Source organism: Pimephales promelas, chromosome 17 (assembly GCF_988280905.1).
Source record: "Pimephales promelas chromosome 17, fPimPro1.hap1.1, whole genome shotgun sequence".
Lineage (NCBI taxonomy): Eukaryota > Metazoa > Chordata > Actinopteri > Cypriniformes > Leuciscidae > Pimephales > Pimephales promelas.
This window is the reverse complement of record NC_142785.1, coordinates 27,693,900-27,716,653: the sequence shown is the minus strand read 5'-3', so window position 1 is coordinate 27,716,653 and position 22,754 is coordinate 27,693,900. Positions and strand designations below refer to the sequence as shown.

The 22,754-nt window shown below is 38.2% G+C and overlaps 1 protein-coding gene across 2 annotated transcripts in view; it reads right to left on the bottom strand.

The window, feature by feature from the left end:
• The window catches only part of cox10 (cytochrome c oxidase assembly factor heme A:farnesyltransferase COX10), a 61,077-nt gene continuing 38,323 nt past the window's right edge, over positions 1 to 22,754 (bottom strand). For both annotated transcript variants that reach the window (XM_039665273.2, XM_039665272.2), the window contains 3 exons: positions 10,556 to 10,626; positions 4,875 to 5,107; positions 1 to 1,321 (listed from right to left, as the gene is read on the bottom strand). In XM_039665273.2, coding sequence (XP_039521207.2) covers positions 897 to 1,321; positions 4,875 to 5,107; positions 10,556 to 10,626 — 729 coding nt within the window. In that variant the 3' untranslated portion in view covers positions 1 to 896. The remainder of the gene's footprint in view (positions 1,322 to 4,874; positions 5,108 to 10,555; positions 10,627 to 22,754) is intronic.

The following is a 22,754-nucleotide window of genomic DNA, read 5'->3' as shown; positions in this document are numbered from 1 at the left end:
TTGATCACAGCACAATTTATTAATAAGAACTTTCATTTTATTTGTGTCTTCCACAAGTCATTGGTGCAGTGTGGTCAGAAAGTGCTGAATAAGCAAACATAGTATTGAACAATACATGGCTGCATTCAATGATATTTTGCACTGTTACATTCAGTAATGAATCAACAGTAATTCAGTTCTGGGGAGTTCAACTCAGCTGACTGAGTTTATTTGACTAGTTTTGAAATAATAAAGGATCTTTGATGGAGCTGATACCCGAGAGCTTTTAAAAACGATCAGCCTAAACTCAAGACTCAGAGGGACGGATTTTCGTGTAGAATAAAGACTTCTGGGCCAGCAGTGAGACTCGCGGTTTCTTTACTGAATCATTTATCGCTGAAATGAAATATTAACAGACTTAGAAAGAGAAAACTTTGAAAATATAATTTAGCAAGTAATTAGATGAGGCCAAACTTGGAAATGACTTGCTAGGTGCATTAAAGCAAACCGTTCTCCATTATGTCCACAGTAATGGTGATGTTAATTGCAAATTCTAGGCAAAAAGTATTTGTGGTCTTTATTTCAGTTCAATCCACTTTGCACATAGACATATCAGCCTACAGAAAGTTACACTCTATGAGTTTATAGACAACAGGGGGCTGCGTCAAATAAATATGTATTTACACACAAATAACATTAATTTGCGTCCAAGTTACCAGAGGGATTTTTTTTTTAAAGCTATGCATTTACATATACATCAATGTTATTTTTCCCTGATGGATCCTTTTATAACAAATGGAAGAGGTTATGTCTTCCAAAAGTATGGTGTCTTTTTAGCTCCAACTCCAAGATAACTTATTTTGGGGCTGACAGCAATTATCTATCAAGTATGAAAATGGCAGAGGATTGTGCTTGCTCTACAGAGCCAGAGAAGGCGTGCTGGGAGCTACAGCTGCCTCGTCCCGTGACACGCGGCTCTTCTTGCAGGTGAGGGCCAGCAGCAGCAGCATGGGCAGGTGCCAAAGACTGCAGAAGAACAGCTTGCGGGCGTTCTGCCTGTCACCCCTGCGATAGAACCTGAAGGCCAGGAAGCTGATGTAAAGGTTAATTGGCAGGGAGACTAAGGGGAACGTCCATGTGGTGACGTCCACCACGGGGGCCAAGGCTGAGAGGCCGATCAGGCCTACGCTGTGGCGCAGGGCCACGCGTTTACAAAGGCCTGGATGGGTGACGGACATCATTCGGTACCCACCCCGCGAGTAGTCCTCTCTCAGGTTCCAGCTCAATGCATTAAAATGAGGAAACTGCCAAGAGAACAGGAAACCTCCCAGTAAGAGTGCTCCTGCAGACAGAGAGAGGAAGAGAAGGAGTGAATAATCAAACAAGATCACACAGATCATTTAAACACCATTGGTGGAGGAAGTGCATGTGTGCAAACAGGAAATGAGAGCGTGGGGGAAACTACAACAGTGTTAAAACACTGCGTTCTATCGTCCGAGTTCCTTCACATCCAGCTATGGAGGAAACAAATACCATTCACCTGCATTCAGAAGCTGGCAGAGTGGAAAGGTGACACCGCACAAACAGCGGCCCGTGCAGAGGTAGTGGAGCATGACACGTAGGGCTGCCTTTGTGTGTGTGTGTGATCTTAGAAAACACACTTGTAGTTAAATCCTCAGGGAAACAGAGCAGGGCAGCATGACAGAGACCTCGAACACATAGGTCATCTTTTAAAGCATTGGGTGTTTTTGAACGCTCTCAAACCTGGGATTTTAAGGTTTAAGAACCTGGTCACAAAAAACTGATAAATTGCTTTGAGAAAACAGAAAGGACACCAGAGACTCCAAATATAAGATCAACGTGTGATCAGTTGTTGTTGTCAATGTAATTTTGTTAAAATACTTTTTCCAACTCACTTTGGAGCCACTAATGGTGCATACATTACAAGAAATAAATAAAATAAACATGCTGCTATTATTGCTATAACTTTGAGTTTAAAAAGGGAAAAGATTAACACATTTACACAGTAGGGCACTATAATTTCTCTGATGAAAAAAAAAGGAAAAAAAAGGGGGGGGGGATAGAATCGCGCTAGAATTTATTGTATGACACAGAATGTCACAGAAATGGACCAAATTTGGATGAATAAATCAAAAGTAGGGCTGTACAATTAATCATTAATAAGACTATAGTCACATGCAAACAGAAAAATAAAAGGTCTTCACTACAACCTGCAAAAATAAAATAATAATAGTTTATTAAAACATTTATTTTTTTAAGGAGTTTCACCACAAGGTTATTGCAGTTTAAAAGATTGTCTATGATTTTGATTATTAAAATTTAATTTCAGTATTAAAACAAAATCAGAATTTGGGGGGAAATAAAACTGATTTCATAGGGCCCTAACAGGATGGTTGACAAGTTCTCCAGTTGTTTAATGAGGTCAACAAGGTTTTTTTCTATTACTTTATTAACTTTAAAAATTCACCACTATTTTAACACAACCACTAAATATATTAAAGATTTAGTTTCCCAGAGAGAAAGCTCTAATAAATTAACTGAAAAAAAGAAAAGAATGCTGCAGTCCGGTATTTTTTCTCTTTGTCGCCATCTCTGTTCGAAACCTGCAATTGCAGTCATTCGAGGAACTATCAACTTTACGTGAGTTGTACTTCAACACCCTCGACACGGCACAGCATGAATGAACACAATGTTTTGAGGAGACTGTGAGGCTGTCAGTCACCGCGCCGATGTGGATACTGCCATTCAGAATCACAGGTTATTCTTTTGGAAGTATGACCAACATAATTTTAAAATCATAATTATCACAGGAAAATGTCATCTGAACTAATAAGTAACATCCACTTTTGTTCTGGTTCTGACATTGCAGTGAATCGCGCTGATTAAATCTAACAAGAGCTTATAAGTTATCATATCACGGAAAACTGTGCAAATTATACTTTGTTCTCAAATGTTAATGTTTTCGCATGGGTCCGGTTGCAGTCTATTCTTTTCTGTAGCCATTTCGAAGTCCGAGCAAAGTCTTTTTTACAACGGGCGAATCTGCCGTCACTTGTGATTGTCGTTTGAAACTTTCTGGATCTGCCATCGAATTGATAAGTGTAATTATATCAAGTGCTGTGAGAAAAGGCTATAAATCTCCACCTCCAGCATCCTCACTAGCCGAGACTCTTCTTTATGTGTACAGATGTGACGTAATGACGAAAAGACATGCTTGAATCTCCCGCAGAAATCCACCAGTACCACTGGAATTAAAAACATTATTACAAGTTTACAGCTTTGAATCGAGCTAAGGCAAGCAGATAGCATTGAACACTGGCTGGTTATGTATTCTCTGAAATTTCGTTTTTTTTTAAAGAAGTAACTGATCCACTTCATGTTGCAGCCTCACCCTAGATGGGGTCAGACCAATATTTAGGTTTGTACATCTTAATATACACAGGCTTGAAAAGGGCACTGAAACGGCACTACTACAAGAGACACATGGAGTTCTCAAAGCTCTAGGGAAAAACATAAATATGCACATAAACACTTCAGTCATTCGCTCCTGAGAAAACACATCGCATGGTTGCCACAACAGCACACTTTTAATAGTTTGCAAAACAGGCCAAAGACCCCCTACTGTCTTCCACAAACACTTGATCCAAGTGCGAGATGTCTTTAAAAAACATAAAATGATACAGGATGCTGAGTGTATATACTACAACACTCATAAGTGGACAGGGGCCTCGGGTCTGGGAGAGGAGTCAGTAAAAGTCAGAAGTGCCATCTGGAACATGAAGTTTCACTTCTCTGGAATGGCTGCACAACCCTGAACTGTGGGATAAACCGTGACCACACAGAAGGAGTGCTTTTAAGACCAAGGACATATCTCAATGCGATCCTGATAATAAACAGTAACGTTTAACTCTGTGGCAATAGAGAAGATATCACATGATGGGGACAATATCGTCCATGTCCACAGTGCCATATATGGTGCTATGAGGAAAACTCCACAGCTCTAGAGGTCAAAAAGGGGCTACGAGAATCAGTGAGAGTTGACCTTAAATGAATAGTTCAGCCAAAACAGAGTTTGGCTGCACTGGAAACATGAATGTGAAATCAACTCAAACTCTGGGACTTGTTCAGGAAGTAAAGTAACCTCCACATGCATTTTAGTCGATGACGACATCATTAGTTCAACGAGGTGACGACAGTGCCACTGTAAAAAAAAAATATTTTCAAGATTTGTTATCACAACATTTTTTCTTTTGTCAAATCAACTTAAATAATTTATTCAGTTGAGATAACTTATTATTTTGAGTTTCTGATGAAATTAATTTAATCTCACTTTTTCCAGTTCAACCAACTTAAAATTTTAAGGCAACCAGGTTACTTACTTTTTTAAGTTAAACCAACAATATTTTGGTGATGATTTACCTTGGATACAAGCGAGAGTGAGCATGCAGCTTAATCGCGCAAAGAGTGCAAATGAATGTCTCGCAATTTGCCGTCTCCTCAGAGCCTGTTTGCAAGCAGCAGAAAGTGACCTTCATGTGACGCACATACAGTAAATCCAAGTGCCGTTCACTCTGCTGTGCGTAAAAGCACCAAATTTATAAAAATACAATATATTGACCCACATCCAGTTTTCTATAATGGGCCGTGCACATTTGTAATTACGCAAGAAGAGCGCAAATGCACCAGGGTTCGACAGAATCAACTTGAGTGTAAAACCAGAACAACGCTGCGAGGTCCACCGAGAACAATTGCTCGGGCCGCAGCAAACGTGTCCAGTGTGAAAGCCCCCTAAGAGGACGTATGTACTTGCTTTATCCAAGTCATTCCAGCAGGAACTGTAGTCACTACTGTATGTGTGCAAGAGGACTCTGTACCTGGATCAAGAGAGCCGGTGGCTGCTGTCCAGCCCATTATAGGTGGGATGGCGCCCACCACGGCACCCACCCAGGTGTTGGTGATGCTGAGGCGTTTCAGAGGAGTGTAGCAGCACGTGTACAGGAAGATGTTCAGAGCGCCCAGGAAGCCAGTCAGGGGATTCAGGCCCAGGGTCAACAGGGTCACACCTGGGATCCCACACGCCAGGGCGAATGACACGGCATGCAGAGGGCTGAGAGAAAGAGAGATGGAAGACACATTCAGAACAACCAAAACACAGTTCCTGTGTGGGGTTTAAAGAGATCATATTTTTATTTCCCCTGAGGTCCACTTATACTCTTACTGAAAGTTGTGGTGTCAAATACAGCCAATTTATTTCTCAAAAATAGGGAAATATATAGCCATTGTGTTAGAAAAACAGATTTCAAACTGGTTTAAATGTCTTGCACTTATACACAGCAAAACATGTGAACTGTAAAACCTTTCTGATGTCAGTACGTTTCAATAGAGTTTCGGTTTTCAATAGGGGATTTTCACGCTGATACGTAGGACTTCCGGATTCAGTGATCTTTGTGCACTGCCACTTCCGTTGAATCACCGATCTCGCTTGCGAACTAATGACGGACTACACTAGTTTATTTATACGCCATCCCTGGTAAATTAGTCTGATTCACTAAAGTGTCGGCTGCAAACAAATGTGCTACCTTGTTTTATTTTAAAGTTTTAATCCAGTTCTTCCTTATACTCAATTCAGTCGGGAATCCATGAAAACTTACGTAGGGTTGGCGTTGTTGGTTAGATTTACAAATTGGGACAGAGCAGTGACATATATAGCCTTCGTCTCAGCCATTGTTGAACTGCGTCGGAAGTGGACATACAAAAAGTTGACAAATCCCGCCCATGAAACCAGGAAGCGTGACAATCCCCAATTGATCAAGGAATGATGCGATTCCTGTTGTAAGACCTTAAAACCACTTACAGATCTGAAACAAGTACCAAAATAAAATAAATGACAAATCAAACCAAAAATAAAAAATGACTCATAAGACAGAGTGGACAGAAAAAGCAGCAGGATTAAAGCTCATGTATAACATTAGTTTCTGAGATAAGCTTTAGTGTGGTTCTATGAGTCACATCAAAACAAAGGCTTGTGGGTCTCTGCAACAGATTAAACCCCTCCTGGCCACAGACACTATTCTCTGTGCTTCATTGGACAACCACTTCCTCGAAGGTTTATTAAAAGCAGTCAGTTTCAATCCTGCAGAGGCGTCTGGTTCAAATTCACAGCTAACTGCTCCATAAATTAGAGGAGTATTGAGACAGAGACCAAAGCAGAGAGGAAAAGAGGGCAAATTTTCCGCCCAACAGCAGGAGACTCCATTTTAATGTTATTATCATTGTTATGGCTGTTTTATGTGGTGGAGGGTCTATATGAGTCCCATAAGTTAACAGTTGAGATCAGTTGTTTGAGGGATAAGGCTGAATAACGTTAGGAGCAAAGCCACTGGCATTTCCTCCACTACATCAATAAAAATGCTATTCTAATGCACCATAATAATGTAGATATTTTAAGTTTGTTCATTATTGAATTTATCTAGTGTTACAAAGGTTTTGTTCATCTTATGGGCCATATAAAACAAGCACATGAGTTATTGAAATAGCCATTAGGCCTTGACAATTCAATGTATTTGACGTCATGGTCTCATATGGAAGGAAGGCAAGGCCTAAATCATAACATCATCAACAATAACTCTCAGTAGAAAAAAAAGATTCAGTCACGTTAGTCTAGTACTTGACATTACACAGAAATGTTTACTTGAGCATAAACTGTGGTTATTTACTCACCCTCATGATGTTCCCAAATTTATCTTTTCCTTTATTATAAGTGACAAGCATTTCAGTAAAAAACGGGTAGTGCTTTGCTCAAAACTCCATTAAAAGGTCCATAAAAGTGTGACTGAATCATTATTGACTGAAACGTGTTATGACAGAGGGGAAAATTTGAAGTGAATAAGTACATTATGGTCTGTTCATCAAGCAAGCTTTTGTTCGGCTTCAGAAAACTTGGAATATAGCACATCAGTTTCATTATGTTTTTGTTCATTTTTTTGCTTCACACTGCGAATCACTTTCCATTTTCATTTTGTGGAAATAATGTGCAAGCATTCAGCATAACTGCTTGTGTCAAAAGAAGAAAAGTCATGCACGTTTGGAATGTCATGAGACGAGTGAGTAAATGGTTTTCAGAAATTACATTTTGAGTGAAATAAATAAATACAACATATATACAACACACAAGTTCAAAAGGAATAATTTAAATTGATGAAAAGTGACAGTAAACATTATATATATAAAAAAAAAATTATTTCAAATAAATACTGCTCTTTTCAACTTTCGATTCATCAAATAATCCTGAAAAATACATATCAGTTTTCACAAAAATATTTAAATGTTTTTTTGGTTGTTTTTTTTGTTCTTTTCATAATAATAAAAAAAATCATTATAATGATTATATCAAAACCAAGATAATGCCTAAATGCATTAAAAAACATCAATTGGAGACGTAGCCTGGCAATTAGTGTGCACACTATTCTACTCGGCTACCTATTCTTTCTAGACTATAAATAAATCATAATTGGCAATAAACATTTTCATTTAAAATAATTTCAATTTCATTTGATTTTAATGATTTTAATTTAGTTTTAATCATTCCTGGTCTTATTGTGCTTACTGTGGTTTATTGGTGCACATTAATCATTTTTTAAAATATTTAAAATGTTTTCAATATTTTTATACTACTAAATAAGTATACACTATTTATACAAATCTATTTTGTCTATTCAGACACAACTTTTCTTTTTAGCTGACAAGAGTTGTTTATGATCCAATCATATCTGGATAGATAAAAAGTCTAATAGATAAATATAAATGTCCAATTCTGCACTTCACATTGAACTTCCTCTTTTATTAAAAAATGTCATGTTATATTATTTAAAATAAAATGTGAAAACAATTTTATTTCTTGATTTCTTACAATTATTGAATGATCATGAGACACTAGACTGAAGTAAAGATGCTGAAAATTCAGTTGTCATTACAGGGAAAAATACATTTTAAAATATATTAAAATAGAAAATGAAATAAAATTCTATACATATATGGAAAAAATACAATGTAACAAGCCTTCTGATAAATAATAAAAAAAGAACATACAAAAAGTCCACACAGCGATCTTGCGAAAGAAAGGATTCACAGCTGTGAGATTCTGCTTTTCTTTGTCAAATGCACATCTCTGCCTTCAGGCTTACATCATAAGAATGTGACAGTCACACGCACAGAGACATCAAAGAGGACAGTGTCATCTCAAGTCTGGGTAATAATATACTGAGATGTGTATGAGTGCTTGTGCGGGCGTAAACAGGTTGCGCTAGGAGACATTGAATGCGTGTAATGACACGTTTTGGTGACTCTACTGTTGGCATTCTGTGCATTTGTGTCCGGGTCTAGAGATTCTACAAGATCTACAATGCATTCCTCCTGTCACTGACAGTCAGACAGGATCTGTGTTCATTGTTGGAGTGACAGAAAGAGAGTGCATATGATGGCTGTCAAATCACATCCATCCGCTTTGATATAAATGCTGCTCTTTAATCCACCTGCGTAGACCTCCTACAGTGCGGCTGAATTAGCGCCGTGCTCCTGAGAGGTTAAACCCTACAGTAATTAACCAGCTCTGGGGGGATGTTTCCAGAAGTTTGAAATAGAGCACTATTTATCAGCTCACCTCTTTATCTTCTGCTCCAAAACGGATTCAGAAAACGAGCCTGGATTTAGGCTGTGAGGAATGTTGTATTTGAAAGGGAGTCAATTGCACAGCTATATATTTTCCAAACCAAGATAATGCATGACATAACAATAGCCTGGGTGTAGGGTGTAGAATGAGCCGGAATGGGTTGACAGTTGATTGAACTTTATGACACTATGAAACCTCTTATGCATCCTGGAGATGGGCAGCGTCTTCGTTTGAGAGTGTGTGTTTGGTTTGGGCTGTTTGGATTACTCTGCCTGCTCGAGTCATTCATTATACCCTCACGTCAACAGATCTGCCCCTTTTGTTGTTGGAAAGTGACCCTCGAGGGAGTGAGAGAGGGCAGGGGTCCTGTTCAGTTAAATTCCACTAACACACCCAATTAGTAAGAAGTAATGGCTGTCAAATGTGTGTTATCACGTGTGTAAAGATGCCTGAGATGGATATAGAATGCTTCCTGATTGTTTAAATTGACTATTTTAATCAGAGCTATAGTGTAGCTGTTCTAGATGTTGCACTATGGTGCTTTGCATGTTCGTGTCCAACATGCCCCATAGAGTGAATCCTGCAGAGATTACATATTTTTGTAGATCAAACACTGGAAACGAGTTAGCATTTTACCACTTCCGGTTCCATTTTCAGTGAGTCAAAACTTTTTTTTTTTTTAAATAGGTTTTAAGTTAAATGCCTGAAAAAATGGTCTGAGGTGAATACAAGCTCAAGATATTTTTTTTACTCTTTATTTTACAACATAAAATACATCAGTGATACCCTCTTGGGATTTTATAAAGCTTTTACTTGTCTTGATAAAGGAGGTTGCTAATACGTAACAAAATGGTACTAAAGAGGTTATTAAATGTCACAAGAAAAGGTAAACTCTTCCACTTACAAGTCCACTTTCACTTCCTCATTCATAATCACGCTCTTGCAACCAATTCTAACTAAAACTTTGAGGAAAAATGGTTTTAAATCAAGACTGAAATAGCTGTCGGAAACTTAATGGTGGTAACGGAGTCGTGTAACCATGGTGTAGTTTGTTTATAGCCTACATTTAGCTTTTTGACTTCTGCTGGTTGCACTTATACTTCAAAATTCATTAAATTTGTTCAATTCTAAATATCATCATGATGAATTTTTGTTAGTCACAGAGCTTATTTTCTGCAATAATCCAAAAGCCAATGAAAAACATATTATTGTTTTATTGTTGAGGGAACCAGGGTGATGCTAATCTCCAGATTGGCCTACAAAATGTCATCACCGCAGCACCCCATTCCTTGTCTTATAGCCTAATAATATCATGAAAAAAACACAAAACTTTTCTAAAACAGTTTAGCATGCTAGTCTAACAGCATGGAGAAGTTAACTGTAAATGCCTCCATTTTAAAGCATCCAAAATAAATTGGGTAACCTCACTACTAATCGACTAGTCTGTTGGTGGATGGATGACCATACTGGACCCTACTGGACCGTCCTTTGTCAGCAGTGGAGTGAGACGGGAAGAACAGAGAGTGGCACACCTACACACTTGGATCAGGTTACACAGGACAGGTGCGCGAGCGGCTGGCCAGCGCTACAGATATTAGACAATGGTGTTTCTGATATGGCAGGCTCAGCTATACACAAACACTGGGCTATGAGAACAATGTGGAGAGTAAATGATGTACATAATGAGAGTAAGGAAGCCATTTTATTCTGCAGTGGCCTTTTACACATATCAAGAATGTGTTTCAAAACCGAGTGAGGTGCCTATCTTTCTGGACAACACAAGCATGTTTGAATCTACATGTAATGCCCAAAAATGCAGTCTAGGTAGGACGCTCACTAATTTTTAAAACTGTCCAAGAGTGAGATGCAGGTTTTAAAGGGTCTTACCTGATCTGTCCTCTGACCAGAGGTCTGTTTTTGGTACGATTCATGTTTGAGTCAAAGGGGACCTCGAAGTACTGTTGGGGGAAAAAAATATGAAAATTAACAAGGTACATTAAAAGTCTCCTTAACACACATACGAACCATCCTAAATGTAAGTATGCATATCCCTGTTTTCCAATCCAGATCTTTTCCAGACTAAATATAACATTGTCATTCTAACATACCTTAGACAGAAGAAACATCATTTTATGCAATTATTTTTCACAACAGTATTTTTATTTTTAAAAACGTCGCAATTCCACAAATCGCATTACACTAAAGAATAAATTGCAATATTGTATTGTGACCCAGATATCAAATATTACATAGTGATAGTACTTTTGCAGAGAAAAACTCTGTGATAAGTCATAAATCTTTGATAAGTCATAAATCTTTGATGAAATGAAAGGTCAAAACAACAGAATTTATCTAAAAATAATGTTTAAGATACATTTATATATATATATATATATATATATATATATATATTTTTTTTTTTTTTTTTTTAAACAAATGTAAGTCTTTAGTTTTTGACCAATTTAAGTATCAAGTTAATCTTATTGACCCCTAACTTTTGAAATGGAAAAGCCTATATAAAATTGGTTATTGGAGTAATCTAAAACAAATAATCAAATTCACGCTGCTGTAGCAAGATTGGTTGCACTTTTCTCTTTGCAGCATACAAAAAAACCTCAAACACTTTCTCTGAAACATCTGCTCAAGATATCCAACAAATGCATGAAATTCAAACCCATAAATGGATCGATATGAATGCATGTGTCTGAGACAGAACGACAGAGGTTGCTTAGGTGCAACGGGGATGATTAAGGTAAAAAAAAAAAAAGAAAAGTTTTTGTGTTTTATGGCTCCTGCTGGGGAGTCTGCACAAAATTCACTTCGGGGAATCTACAATGTGAGACTAAAACACAAACACATGGGGCATTTAAAGCCAGGAACCGGTTATTCAGTCTGTGAGAGACAGCACAAGCACCTAATGAAGAAAACAGATAGCTCACTTTTCAACTGAAGAATTTCAGGATCCATTTCTCCTAAAATATGGCCACCATAAAATAACTAATAAACAGATAATCCATTTCTCTTTTCCTCTCTTAATTTACTGTCCATTTGACATCGTAAAAGAGTCCACGCTTGAAAATGGTCTTGTGGTAGGTAATACATTTCACACAGATTACATTTATATTTTGTTAGATACCTCAGAGAACGGGACCGTACCACTGCGGAGGACAACAGGGGGAAATACATAATTATCTGTGACGGTGCGTGTCTGTTTGGCCTTTCTAAGCGTCCCCTTGAGTTTAAAGAGGAACCCTGCTAGTGCTATTTGCAACAAATAATAACATACATCAACATTACATAAGGATAAGAACAAAAAAAAAAAAACTTCATACTTAGACTAATGTAGGACAAACAGACAGGTCAATAAAACATCGCAAGGAGGTAAAAAAAAACGCACTCTTTGACAAACGTGTCTAAAAGCAGTCACAGAAGATTGATGCTTTTTCATTTTGTTTCAGCTATTTTTGGCAGCGTTTTCAAACTCGGACCAATGTCATCCAAAGTGATAAAGTAGCCTGATACAGTCCAGAGGAAGCTGAAGCCCAAAGTGTGTTGTATAAAGTTGAGTGGAGGGTCTGCTGTGTCTCAAATTTATTCTCTCGGCCGTTAGTGTTATTGCACCCGAGATCCCGGACGGGGCAGGGCACAGATGTGGCCGTAGCTGAGGTCCCTGCAGTTTTAGGACGAGGTGTTAATTCTATTTCCTGGGTCAGGAAATGCGTCAGATGGTCGCCACAGAGAGAACTTGAGCGAATTTCTAGTGCTGGAATAGTCTCTGAAGTATTAGCCGGATGCTAATACGATTGTTGCAGTGTGTATCTTGGCTACGACTGCACATTTTAGACCTGTGAGATTTCGAAAGTCTTGTTAACCTGCAAAAGGACAAAGTTTACACTAAAAGACTCCCAATAGTCAGTATAAATGCAGTCTGGGACTGAACACTAGCTTTGGAGCAATTACAAGAGTAAGCAAAAAGAAAAAATGTATTCTGCAATACTGAAAAGGCAACCAGGGTTTTGAGTGTTCAAGACGTTTTCGGTGCCTGTCAGAAACACTTAGCTCTAAAGCATTGTCTTATTTCAGTCTATCTTCATACATTTTTCCCCTCTCAGACTGGTACATCATCTGGTTCACATCAACACCCCTTCAGTACGCTTATTGCTGGTGAAGATAATGCTTTTTAAAAAAGAAAAGTGAGTACAAGTGTTACAAATGAATATGAAGTGCATGAGATTGCGGGCTGTCAAATCTACATAAAGTCTTGTATAATAAGATTATTTTTATTGTTCCTTCTGTGGATCTCTCCATATCAGAATGTTACCATAACTTGGGATTCATATGGTTGTGTTATTACAGAGATAAAAGACAGTGCAAGAGTAAATCTGATTTTAGTCTGATAAAATAAATTAACTAAAATGTAAAATAACCGTTCTCTAATGTCAGCATCATTACTTCAGTCTTAAGTGTCACATTATCCATCAGACATCATACTAATATGTTGCTTTGGTGCTCAAGAAACATTTCTTATTATCGAAGTATTATCGAACACTAAGTTTGATTTTTTTCAAGATTCTTTGAAGAATCGAAAGCTCAAAAGAACAGCATTTATTTGAAAAATAAATCATTATAAACATTTTAAATAACTTGATTTAATGTGCAAATTAAAGTTGTTGTTTTTTCTACTGTCCTCAAACTTTTGAAGGGTATTGTACATTTGGGATGCATATAAAAAAAAAAAAATAAAGCATTTTAGAGCAGATAGACTGCCAGGGAGAGCACCAATCAATGATTCTTTGGACAAAGAAAGCCACCTGAGAGGTCAAAAGAAGTGGACATAAGAGCAAGAAGGCAGAGGGCAGAGAATTAATGTCAAAGTACAGGCAATTTTTTTCTGACTATGTGATATTAGAGGCCTGATCATGGCAGTGGCTACCAAATTATGCTTCTAAAATCTGAAAATGGCAAATATAAATTAGTGAAAGGACCTTAATGTACAGAATTTAAAATTTCAACTTTTCACTAGGCATTTATAGGCCAAATAATTAGCCTTTACCGCAAAGCGATTTGTTATAGCAAAATTCTGTGCGTGCATAAAGGAACCTTTGCATTTAATCCTCATTCTGCTATCCCTATGGACTCCTTATGGAGTCTCAGTATATTTATAAAATTGCTACATCAGCACGAAACTGCAGAGTTCACTGTACTCGCAGTGACATGGCTCTGGGTTCACTCACAGTGAAAAGCAATGTGACTGCAGCAGCGTGGAAGGACAAAGTGACACGCACAGCAAACAAATGCTGCCTGGACTATGAGACTGTACTAACTAATGCTGATGAGAAACTTACTGTAACAGTGACAAGTGTTTACTGAAGGGAAGTGTATCCGAGGGCAAACACACTTACATAAGCATGCAAACAAACACACAGAATTTAGCCTAAATATTCTCACGGAGAGAAACACACGTGCATGGAGCCCGAATAAATACACACTTATAACGCAGCTGCTGTATATGAGAAAGACGTCGGCGTTGATCAGTAGAAATTGGTCAAAGTAAACACCACCTGCTCAAACACCTACTCAAAAACCTCAACTTCTTTCCTCCACCTTTGCAAACAAAAAGTACAATCCCAATTCTCAATCAGCGCTGTGTACACTGTAAGTACATGCATTCAAAGATAATTCCTCATGCTGTCAAAGTCCAGGTGCAGAACCAGAGTTCAGGAGTTGATGAGGTAATACTCTATCGATTTAACTAAATTACCTGACAAATTCTAAAGAACAGCAGCAGAAAGCTTCAGCTGCAAATCATCTCAAGTCCTTTTGAAAGAGAAATTCCTCTTTAGTTACAGCAATCGTTGAATCACTGTGGTTCAAGTTCAACTTGAGCTACGTGCGTTTTGCCATGAACCTGTAGAAACTGTTTGCAAGAACACTATGCTCAGCCATGTAGTAATTATAGAGAGTGCCTGCAATATGATTATGCTTTAAAAGGTGCATGACTGGATCACAGTCAGCTGCATTACAATTATGAACTGCATTTCCTATTTTTTGGAGAACAAAGGAGAAGAGAACCTGTAAATTTGTCATTTATGATTAGAAATTGTTCGACAAGTCAACTGCATGGACTGAATCTTACCTTCCTGACACATCTGAAGAACTAATGTAAATGAAGGAATCCTATAAACAGGGATGTTTGTGATTCCTGGTCAAAATGTTGATTGTTAAAACAGTGTTATTAAATCATTAGTGTTTTTTTTATTTTATTTTTTTTAAAGAGTGCTAGATGATGCATTATCCCTACTCCCTGCTATCTCCACACACAAGATCAAGGATGCAGGTCCCTCTCTCCCTGCCTGGTATATCCGAGCTATGATCATTTGGCCTCTCCAGCTTGGAGCATTGCAAGGAACCTGGCAGTAAGTCAGCTGGCAGAGCGACAGGCTTGATTAATGGCCCGTGTAAAGCAGAGTTGAGTGCTAAACTGTCCACATGCTAATCAGCCAATTATGAATGTTCTGCTCTACACTAGTGCTGCCTCAGTGCAAACTGCAAATCAATGTATTTAGTTCTTTTGCCAGTGGGCAAAATGGGATAGGGAGGCTGGGAATGCTTAGGGATGCTGTCCTGAAGAAGAAAGGATAAAATAGCATACGGAAATCTATGCATCATTAGTTTCCCCAGACAAAGGCTGCGTCTCATTTCTCTGTCTTACCCCTTACTCTTACCCCTTCCCCTCGGTTTTGCGCTTTCATGTGAGGGGAAGTGGTGTCCCAATTCTCATTTTGATTAAGGGCTAGGGCCAAGGCGTAGGGCTACATAGCAAAAGTGCCGACATCAAGTTTTTTTATTATGGCTGAACGTCGAACTGTTAAGCATTCGCACAAATGTAAGAATTATGACACTCGAGTTTTATGATACTTTTAATAAAATGTTGAATAAAATTCAAGCGGTTTTAATTGTATTATTTTTGTTTTGAATCGGTAGTAAACCGCTAGCAGCTATACGCTATTTGTCGAGCTCAGCTATCTGATAATCCTTATTATTTTATGAACTTTGCACGGCCGTTAAATACAATGAAACATGCGTACCATTTGATCCGTAAGCAGTCGTATGCGTCTGAGAAACAATTTTCTTCGGATGGCACCCAAGCGTGCAAAAAAAGAGAGCCCAGGCAATTAATAACGACGGCATCTTCGTTTGTTTACCGGTATGTCAACGCTTGTCTCCTCTGTTGATGCCTGTTGACAGCTATAGCGGCGAGGGAAGACGACGCAAACGGTAATCGAGTGATGTCTCATTTCTTAGAGGAACGTTCTCACCCCTAACCCTTTTCACTCGGTATTGAGGGGCAAGGGGAAGACGGAGACATAGGGATGGGGTAGGGGTAGGGGAAGGGGTAAGACAGAGAAATGAGATTGGTCCAAAGACTTTTGCGTTTTGGTCATGTTAACCACGAAAAGGCGCCATGATCTGAACTGTAGCCGTTCTTTTTCCAAAGCATCTTGTTTGGTTACAGCACAGCCATTCCCAGAAGTTTTTGGAACGTTTCTTCCAATTACTACAACAACATTAAAAGGTATTTCATGCCGATGACATAAGATGGATGAGTGCTGTCGAGGTCAGTTGAGAGTTGGAGATGGAGGCTAAGCCAGTGGTTGTAGAGGCCGAGAACCTCCTGTGGGAATGACAAGCTAGTTCATCATCTTTGGCCCAGTGTCAGTTCACACAACCCAGACCATCACTAAGGTGAGCCTGAAGTTCGCTGCCATGATCCCACACCACAGCACCTCCCCACTGCGACGGGGCTTCAAGTTAAAGAGAAAGAGCTCAAATGGCTGATGATACTGGTTGCGGTGAAATAGGACAACTGTGATGGATTGAAATTTAAACAACTTCATTATTGGTCATGTATTTTGTGCTACAACAAAAACAACAAAGCCTCCCTGAACATAAAATGAGGCAATTATAAGTTAATCAAGTCATTTAAAAGCAAGCCAAAACAAGCCTTTCTTCAAAAGATCTGGCACACAAGGAACAATCAAAATAAATACTGGACTAAAAATTTTAGGCGGCCTTTTTAAATTTGGTGATTTGAGCAATTTTTGAGAGTTACGCCAAGTTCCTTGTTCATGGTGTTAAATGAAAAAAACTTCCCTGAAGTAACAGCTTTACGTAGGCAAGTTTATGAACAGAACATTCTACTAAGAACCCTCATTTGTTAGGACCCTGATAATCAAAGCTCAATTTAAGTCTCTGGCAAACTAAACAAAGACACATTTGAGTCATACAATTATTTTAGCCGAGGACGCAAACATACTCAATACGCCAAATGGCCACGTTTCGCTTTGTTAGGACTGGCTAGCTATACGTGTGATTTACCTGTGATATATTGGTTGAGATTAAATGTTGACATTCCCAGATTACCATTAAGACCATGAACTGTTTGTGCAACTGAGTCGTTTAATATCAGCATCTGTGAGGACGTCAAGCAAGCATGTGTTTATACAAGAACGCATGAGTGTGTGTTTAGATTATATCTGGTGCTTCCAGCTGTGTATGACAGGAGAAGGCACGAGAAAAGCCGATCTTGCAAATGCACGCTTACTAAGTGTTTACATACAGACTTAGTTTGTCTTTATAAAGGTTGAACTCCATTTTCTAGCGTCCCACATCCATTGTGTTGAATTTGTCGCCATCAACAACCTGTGGCGAAAATGCACTTTTCCTCTAAACATTCTGCCAACAGACATCCAAGTTTACTTCTCAAGAGGCTGGCTCACTTCAGATGGACACGGTTTGCTTGAACTTTCAACATTTCACCTCAACATAAGTTAACAAAGATGTGACATAAGACTAAACATTCTTCATTAAGCCATCTCAGCAATGGACATCTGAAAGATTGGTTTTCTTATCGAAATGTTCATGTCAGCACCCTCTCCCATCTACATGATCCGTGAGGCAGGGATGTTAGATTTTGAGCAGAAGAGATTGTGCGAGACAAATATTCAAGCATAACACGCAAAGCATACACACATTCCAAGTGCTATTTCACCTATAGAAACTCTTTTCAATGTCTAATCTGCCTGTTTTATTCTCCTTTCTTTATCAGCAGTTTGCGGTAAGTGCTTAGACATGTCTGGACATGGGTCATAAGATCTGTTTTCTCCACTGCAACTGCATCTATCTTTCTGTAAAACCACAGGCTGCCGTTAACACTAAAACCCCAAAACAGTGTTTGCATTCCATAATTAGGACTTTTTACATCCCAACAATTCTGCCTGTACAACTTAGAAAGGATATCAAGAAGGGAAGATGAAGAAATTAGTTGATTGTAGACAAGAACAGCTACTGATTAGAGTTGATTTAGAGGTTTAAACTTCTAAAATAATCCCTAGTGAACGCATCTACTGATATTAAAATTCTGGTCAAAACAGATTCTATTTTGTCTAAAAAATAAATATAAATAACTGTAAATTCATGCAAAAACTAAACTTAATCATTTTAAATGCAGAAAGTAATTTTAGGTTCAATAAAAAATACAATAAATTAAATGATTACTTAAACGCATAATTATTAAAATAAATAAACAGAAGACGCATAATGAGTATTACATTAAATGTATATAAATATGTAAAACATATAAAATACTGACCAATACATTGTGAATCACTAGTATCCAAGAGATCCAGCACACTGAATTTACTAGTTACACTATAATTTGCTCTGATAGGATGACAGCTGAGCAACTCAAGACAGCCATTTCAATCTGATTTAATCCATGTAGACACTGCAAGTAGACAAGAACATGTTGAAGACCAAATAATGAGAGAAGAACATATGTATTCTGTCAAAACTGGTCTGTACCAAGTAAATATCCAAAAAACTGGAGGTCTAGACATGGAGGATTGTCTTGAAGGGCTCTAGCTCCAACAAACTTGGATTTGATCACCATCCTCTCCAGCATTAAAGTTGGTAATTACAAAGCAGACACTAATTGTGGTTTTTCAAACCCATATGACAGGGTGCCGAGCAGCAGCATCCATAGAAACCAACCCTGTTATTAGCCCGAAGGCTTCTGACAGATGGGGCATGGATTGAGTTAAAGATGCAAGTCTTGTTTTAATGGGGGCCTCAGATTAACCTCTGTATATATAAAAAAGAAAAAGGCCGCTCATCTATTCGGACCCATTCTGAAACCATCAAGGCACCATTGGAGAAGAATTTGAATTATTCATGCCTGAAGAACGGTGCCTTCTATACTAACAGATGGAAGCAGGATGGTTTTGAAGAGCTTGACTACGTGCAAAGTTCCTGTCAACCTCTGTCTGCTCTCGCTTCATGCCGTTGGCCCTCGAGACCCTTTCCGCTCCTTTGCTCATCCACTAGTCAAGCTTGTCGAAAGTAATGTCAGACTGTTAGCTCTACTGTCAAGTCCTCCGAGTAAGTCGTCAACCATCTGTCGCCATTAAAAGAAGCAAAATGGTTCCTGTCAGAGAAAACAGATTAACAGGGTTGACAGAATGACGCTTCGCTATGGAACGGGAAGCGGGAACCGCCATAGGACAGTGGACAGTAAGAATCAAAGAAAGATGAGAAAAATGGTCAATATGGCGTATGAAAGAAATCAGCAGAGAGGATGCTAGGTGGCATTGCGCATCACCCACACGTTCTGAGGTTAGCCACCTTTGGACTTATTTTGGGACTCAGTTAATAGGTCTGGTGGTTAATTTATCCTCCATAAACCTCAAAACCTCAGCCACACACAGGATATGGTTAATCTGCAAATCATAAGCAGAACTTTTTTTTTTCAGTTTGTTGACTTTTTTTTACAGACTCAATTACTTATTCAGGCCACTGGGGGTGGAATATATGCCTCACACTCAAGCACATGTTTGACATTTTAATTGTTTATTAATAAACTAGTGTTTTCTGAGTCAGTGTTGGCTGCAAAGATAAAGTTGACGTTGCTGACTTGTCATCTCCACTGTATAGAGAGAAATGTACCTTTCATTTGGATAACAATCAGAGTATTTGTTTTCGATTCGAATTGGTTGGGTTAAATATAGACATTTCAAGCTTTCTATATGCCTATTTCTCATGTCTTTGAGGCAAATAGCCTATTTCGGTTAATTTGTGACGTGCTCCAGTTTTTTTTATTACAGTCAAAGACGGACCAAATTTCTGCTCTTAATTTTTTTCCGTGCACTGTCAGGTGATTCATCAAATTTGTCATGAATGCCGGTCTTGGAAGCAATTATCTTGTCGCAAATATTTATAATAACTTTTCCACATCTATGGGGGTTGGGACTCTTACACACTACAGCCTCACATGTGAGCCAAGTCTCTGGACATAACTGGCGTAAATTAGTATTTTCCTTGATTCCTTGCAACAGCCAATCATGCTGCTTGCTTATTGGCTCACTGACGTTGACAAGATTAATCCCTTCAATTTTGGTACCGAATGACAAGAGATTTTTGATACTCAATGGTATTTTGGAAATTTGGTCAGTGCCTAAAATTGAACTCGATACCCAGCCCTAAGCATAACAGGCATCATAATCTCAAGAACTCAATTTTTTTTGTGTTGCAGAACATGCCCAGGAGACCTATACCCAATGGTTAGCCAACTGATGCAAACTACAAACCTGGACTTTGATTCCAGCCTTATGGTCCTTGGATTTCCTGTATTCTGATGAAATGATCTAATATTCTTCAAAACAGGCTTTTTTTTTTTTTTTAATAGTACACCACTGTCATGAAATCAATGAGCAACGTGTTGAAGAGCCAGTGGGTAGATTCCACTGATGTGAGGAAAAGCACAGCTTAGCCAATCCCTCAGATGGATGGAGAAACCCGAAAAAGCTTTCATCACCTGCCTGTAATGAGAACAGCGTCCTGAAACCAACGACAGCTGGCTGTTTTGTGCTTTTGTGTTCTCTGGATTAAGTGAAACAGCAGATAAAAGACAGAAAACCCTTCAAAACAAGCAAATAAAAGAAATAGATCGGCATTCTAAACCCTTTCGGCTTTGAAACAAAGTGAGTGGTGGAAGAATTTAAAAGAATTAAACTCAAAGAAACAGTTGCCAAATGAATATGTAGATATAAAACGTGGAAAAGGAAAATATGGTAAAAGTATTCTTAAGTGTCATCCATGAATAAGAGGCAGAAAGATGATAGATACAAGAACACTTCAAAAGAAAGACACAAGAAACCAAAAAAAGCAGCAGCTAATGCATCACACTAAAGAGGGCAAATACATCTGCATTTGTCATGTAGTTGGGGGAAAAAAGTCCTCCAAACACAGTGAGATGAAGCAAATTCTGCTCACTGCTATGCTTTAATCCACAAAGAAGCTTCATGAAGTCACAAATGCAAAGATACAGGAATGAATTCCAGGAGGGGAATTCCTTTCAAATCTCTAGGTAAAAGAAAAGTCTAGTTGCAAATACAGTACACAAAGATTATAAATCTGAAAAACAAATTGTGCAAATGAGACTTTTTAAAAAATATTTATTGAAGAATTGTAACACTTAAGACGTGTTACAATTGCAGCTGTAGGAATAAAATTCCCCCTTTCAGTTAAAAACATATTTTTGATAGTAACATCTATTGCACACATACTACGCATTACATGAACCAGCCTGAAAATAGATGTAATTTTATAGCATGACTGACAAACACTGAAACATATCCAAGACTTCAGACCTTAAAACTATGGAGTCTAATAAAGGAATGGTCAAGAAGGAATGTTGAGTAGTAAATACTTAGCTATCTGTGTGTACATTGAATGGGACAATGTTTCTAATACGTTTTTTCTTGGCTAATAATACTTCAGAGTGGCATGTGGAAAAACAGACATTGACTCACAGCTTTTCTGGAGTCACAAAGTATCACCACAAAGACAGGCAAGCAGGTGAGTCATGCACTAAAACAAAGTCTACCAATGGCCTCTTCCGCTGAAAAATCACTACTACACAATTTAAGCCACATACACAGACAGTAATCAACACTTATACCACTCAAGTCAGTCTAAGAGACACAGTTTCATGACAAAACATTGCATGTCAACAAATCACCAGCACAAAAAGCAAAGTGGTCTTTAACAACGGATGTCAAGCTGATGAGGGAAACTAATCGCATACAAGTGGCATTTGATCATTTTAAACCCTAAGTGTGTGCAATTGCAAACTCTTTAAATGGGTTAAAGGGATCCACCACCTTTAAAACGAGTCAAGTGTTAGAAGCAGGATAATTCAGTGGTTTTATCAATGCTAGGTTTTGCTAATGGGGCAAGGTGCAATCTCATTTGCAACGCAACACTTTAGATGCCTAGTCGTCCTTACATTGTAATGTTGTAGCATTGGCAGTTCTCTGCATGCAACCAACTCTTCCAAGTTACAATTAGCATTCAACACTAGCTTGTGAGCATGGTGCTAACAGGGCATCTTTTGTTAATTAGTTATGCATCCCAGTACTAAACAAAGTGTTCCTATTGCTGTTGGCTGCTACATTCATCTGGGTTTAAATAAAAGTATACTTCGTAAACATCTAGTTTTAACCAGCTAACTCCTTTGAAATGAGTAAAAACAATACTGCCAATAACTAAGCGCACACATACATGGGAACACAATAAATATGTGAACAACCTTATATCCCTGTTGAGACAAAGTTGCATTATATTTACACCCTAAAAGGTCTTCATTGCCTGCTTCGCCTCACCACTGATCATCTTACATCACTTAAATAATGTTTATTGAAAAACACAGGTAACAATTACATTAATAAACACGAAGATTTACTGTGGAAATTAAATATAGGTTCATCTTTGTTAAAGCTGTATTTTATTTTTATCTTATTAACATTAATGACACAAACAACAGCAGGAATATTATGCTGCTCTTACTTTAAGACTGAACGCATGGACAGAATATACTGACACACACCTGGTTTCTTACTCAATTGTTCACTTATGACATAACTGAGAATTCAGTTTTCAAGCGCAGTCTTGTAACAAATCTATGATGGTTAAACTTAAAATTTAATTAAAGTTAATTGCCGAATCACATGCGTGCCGAACCGTGGGC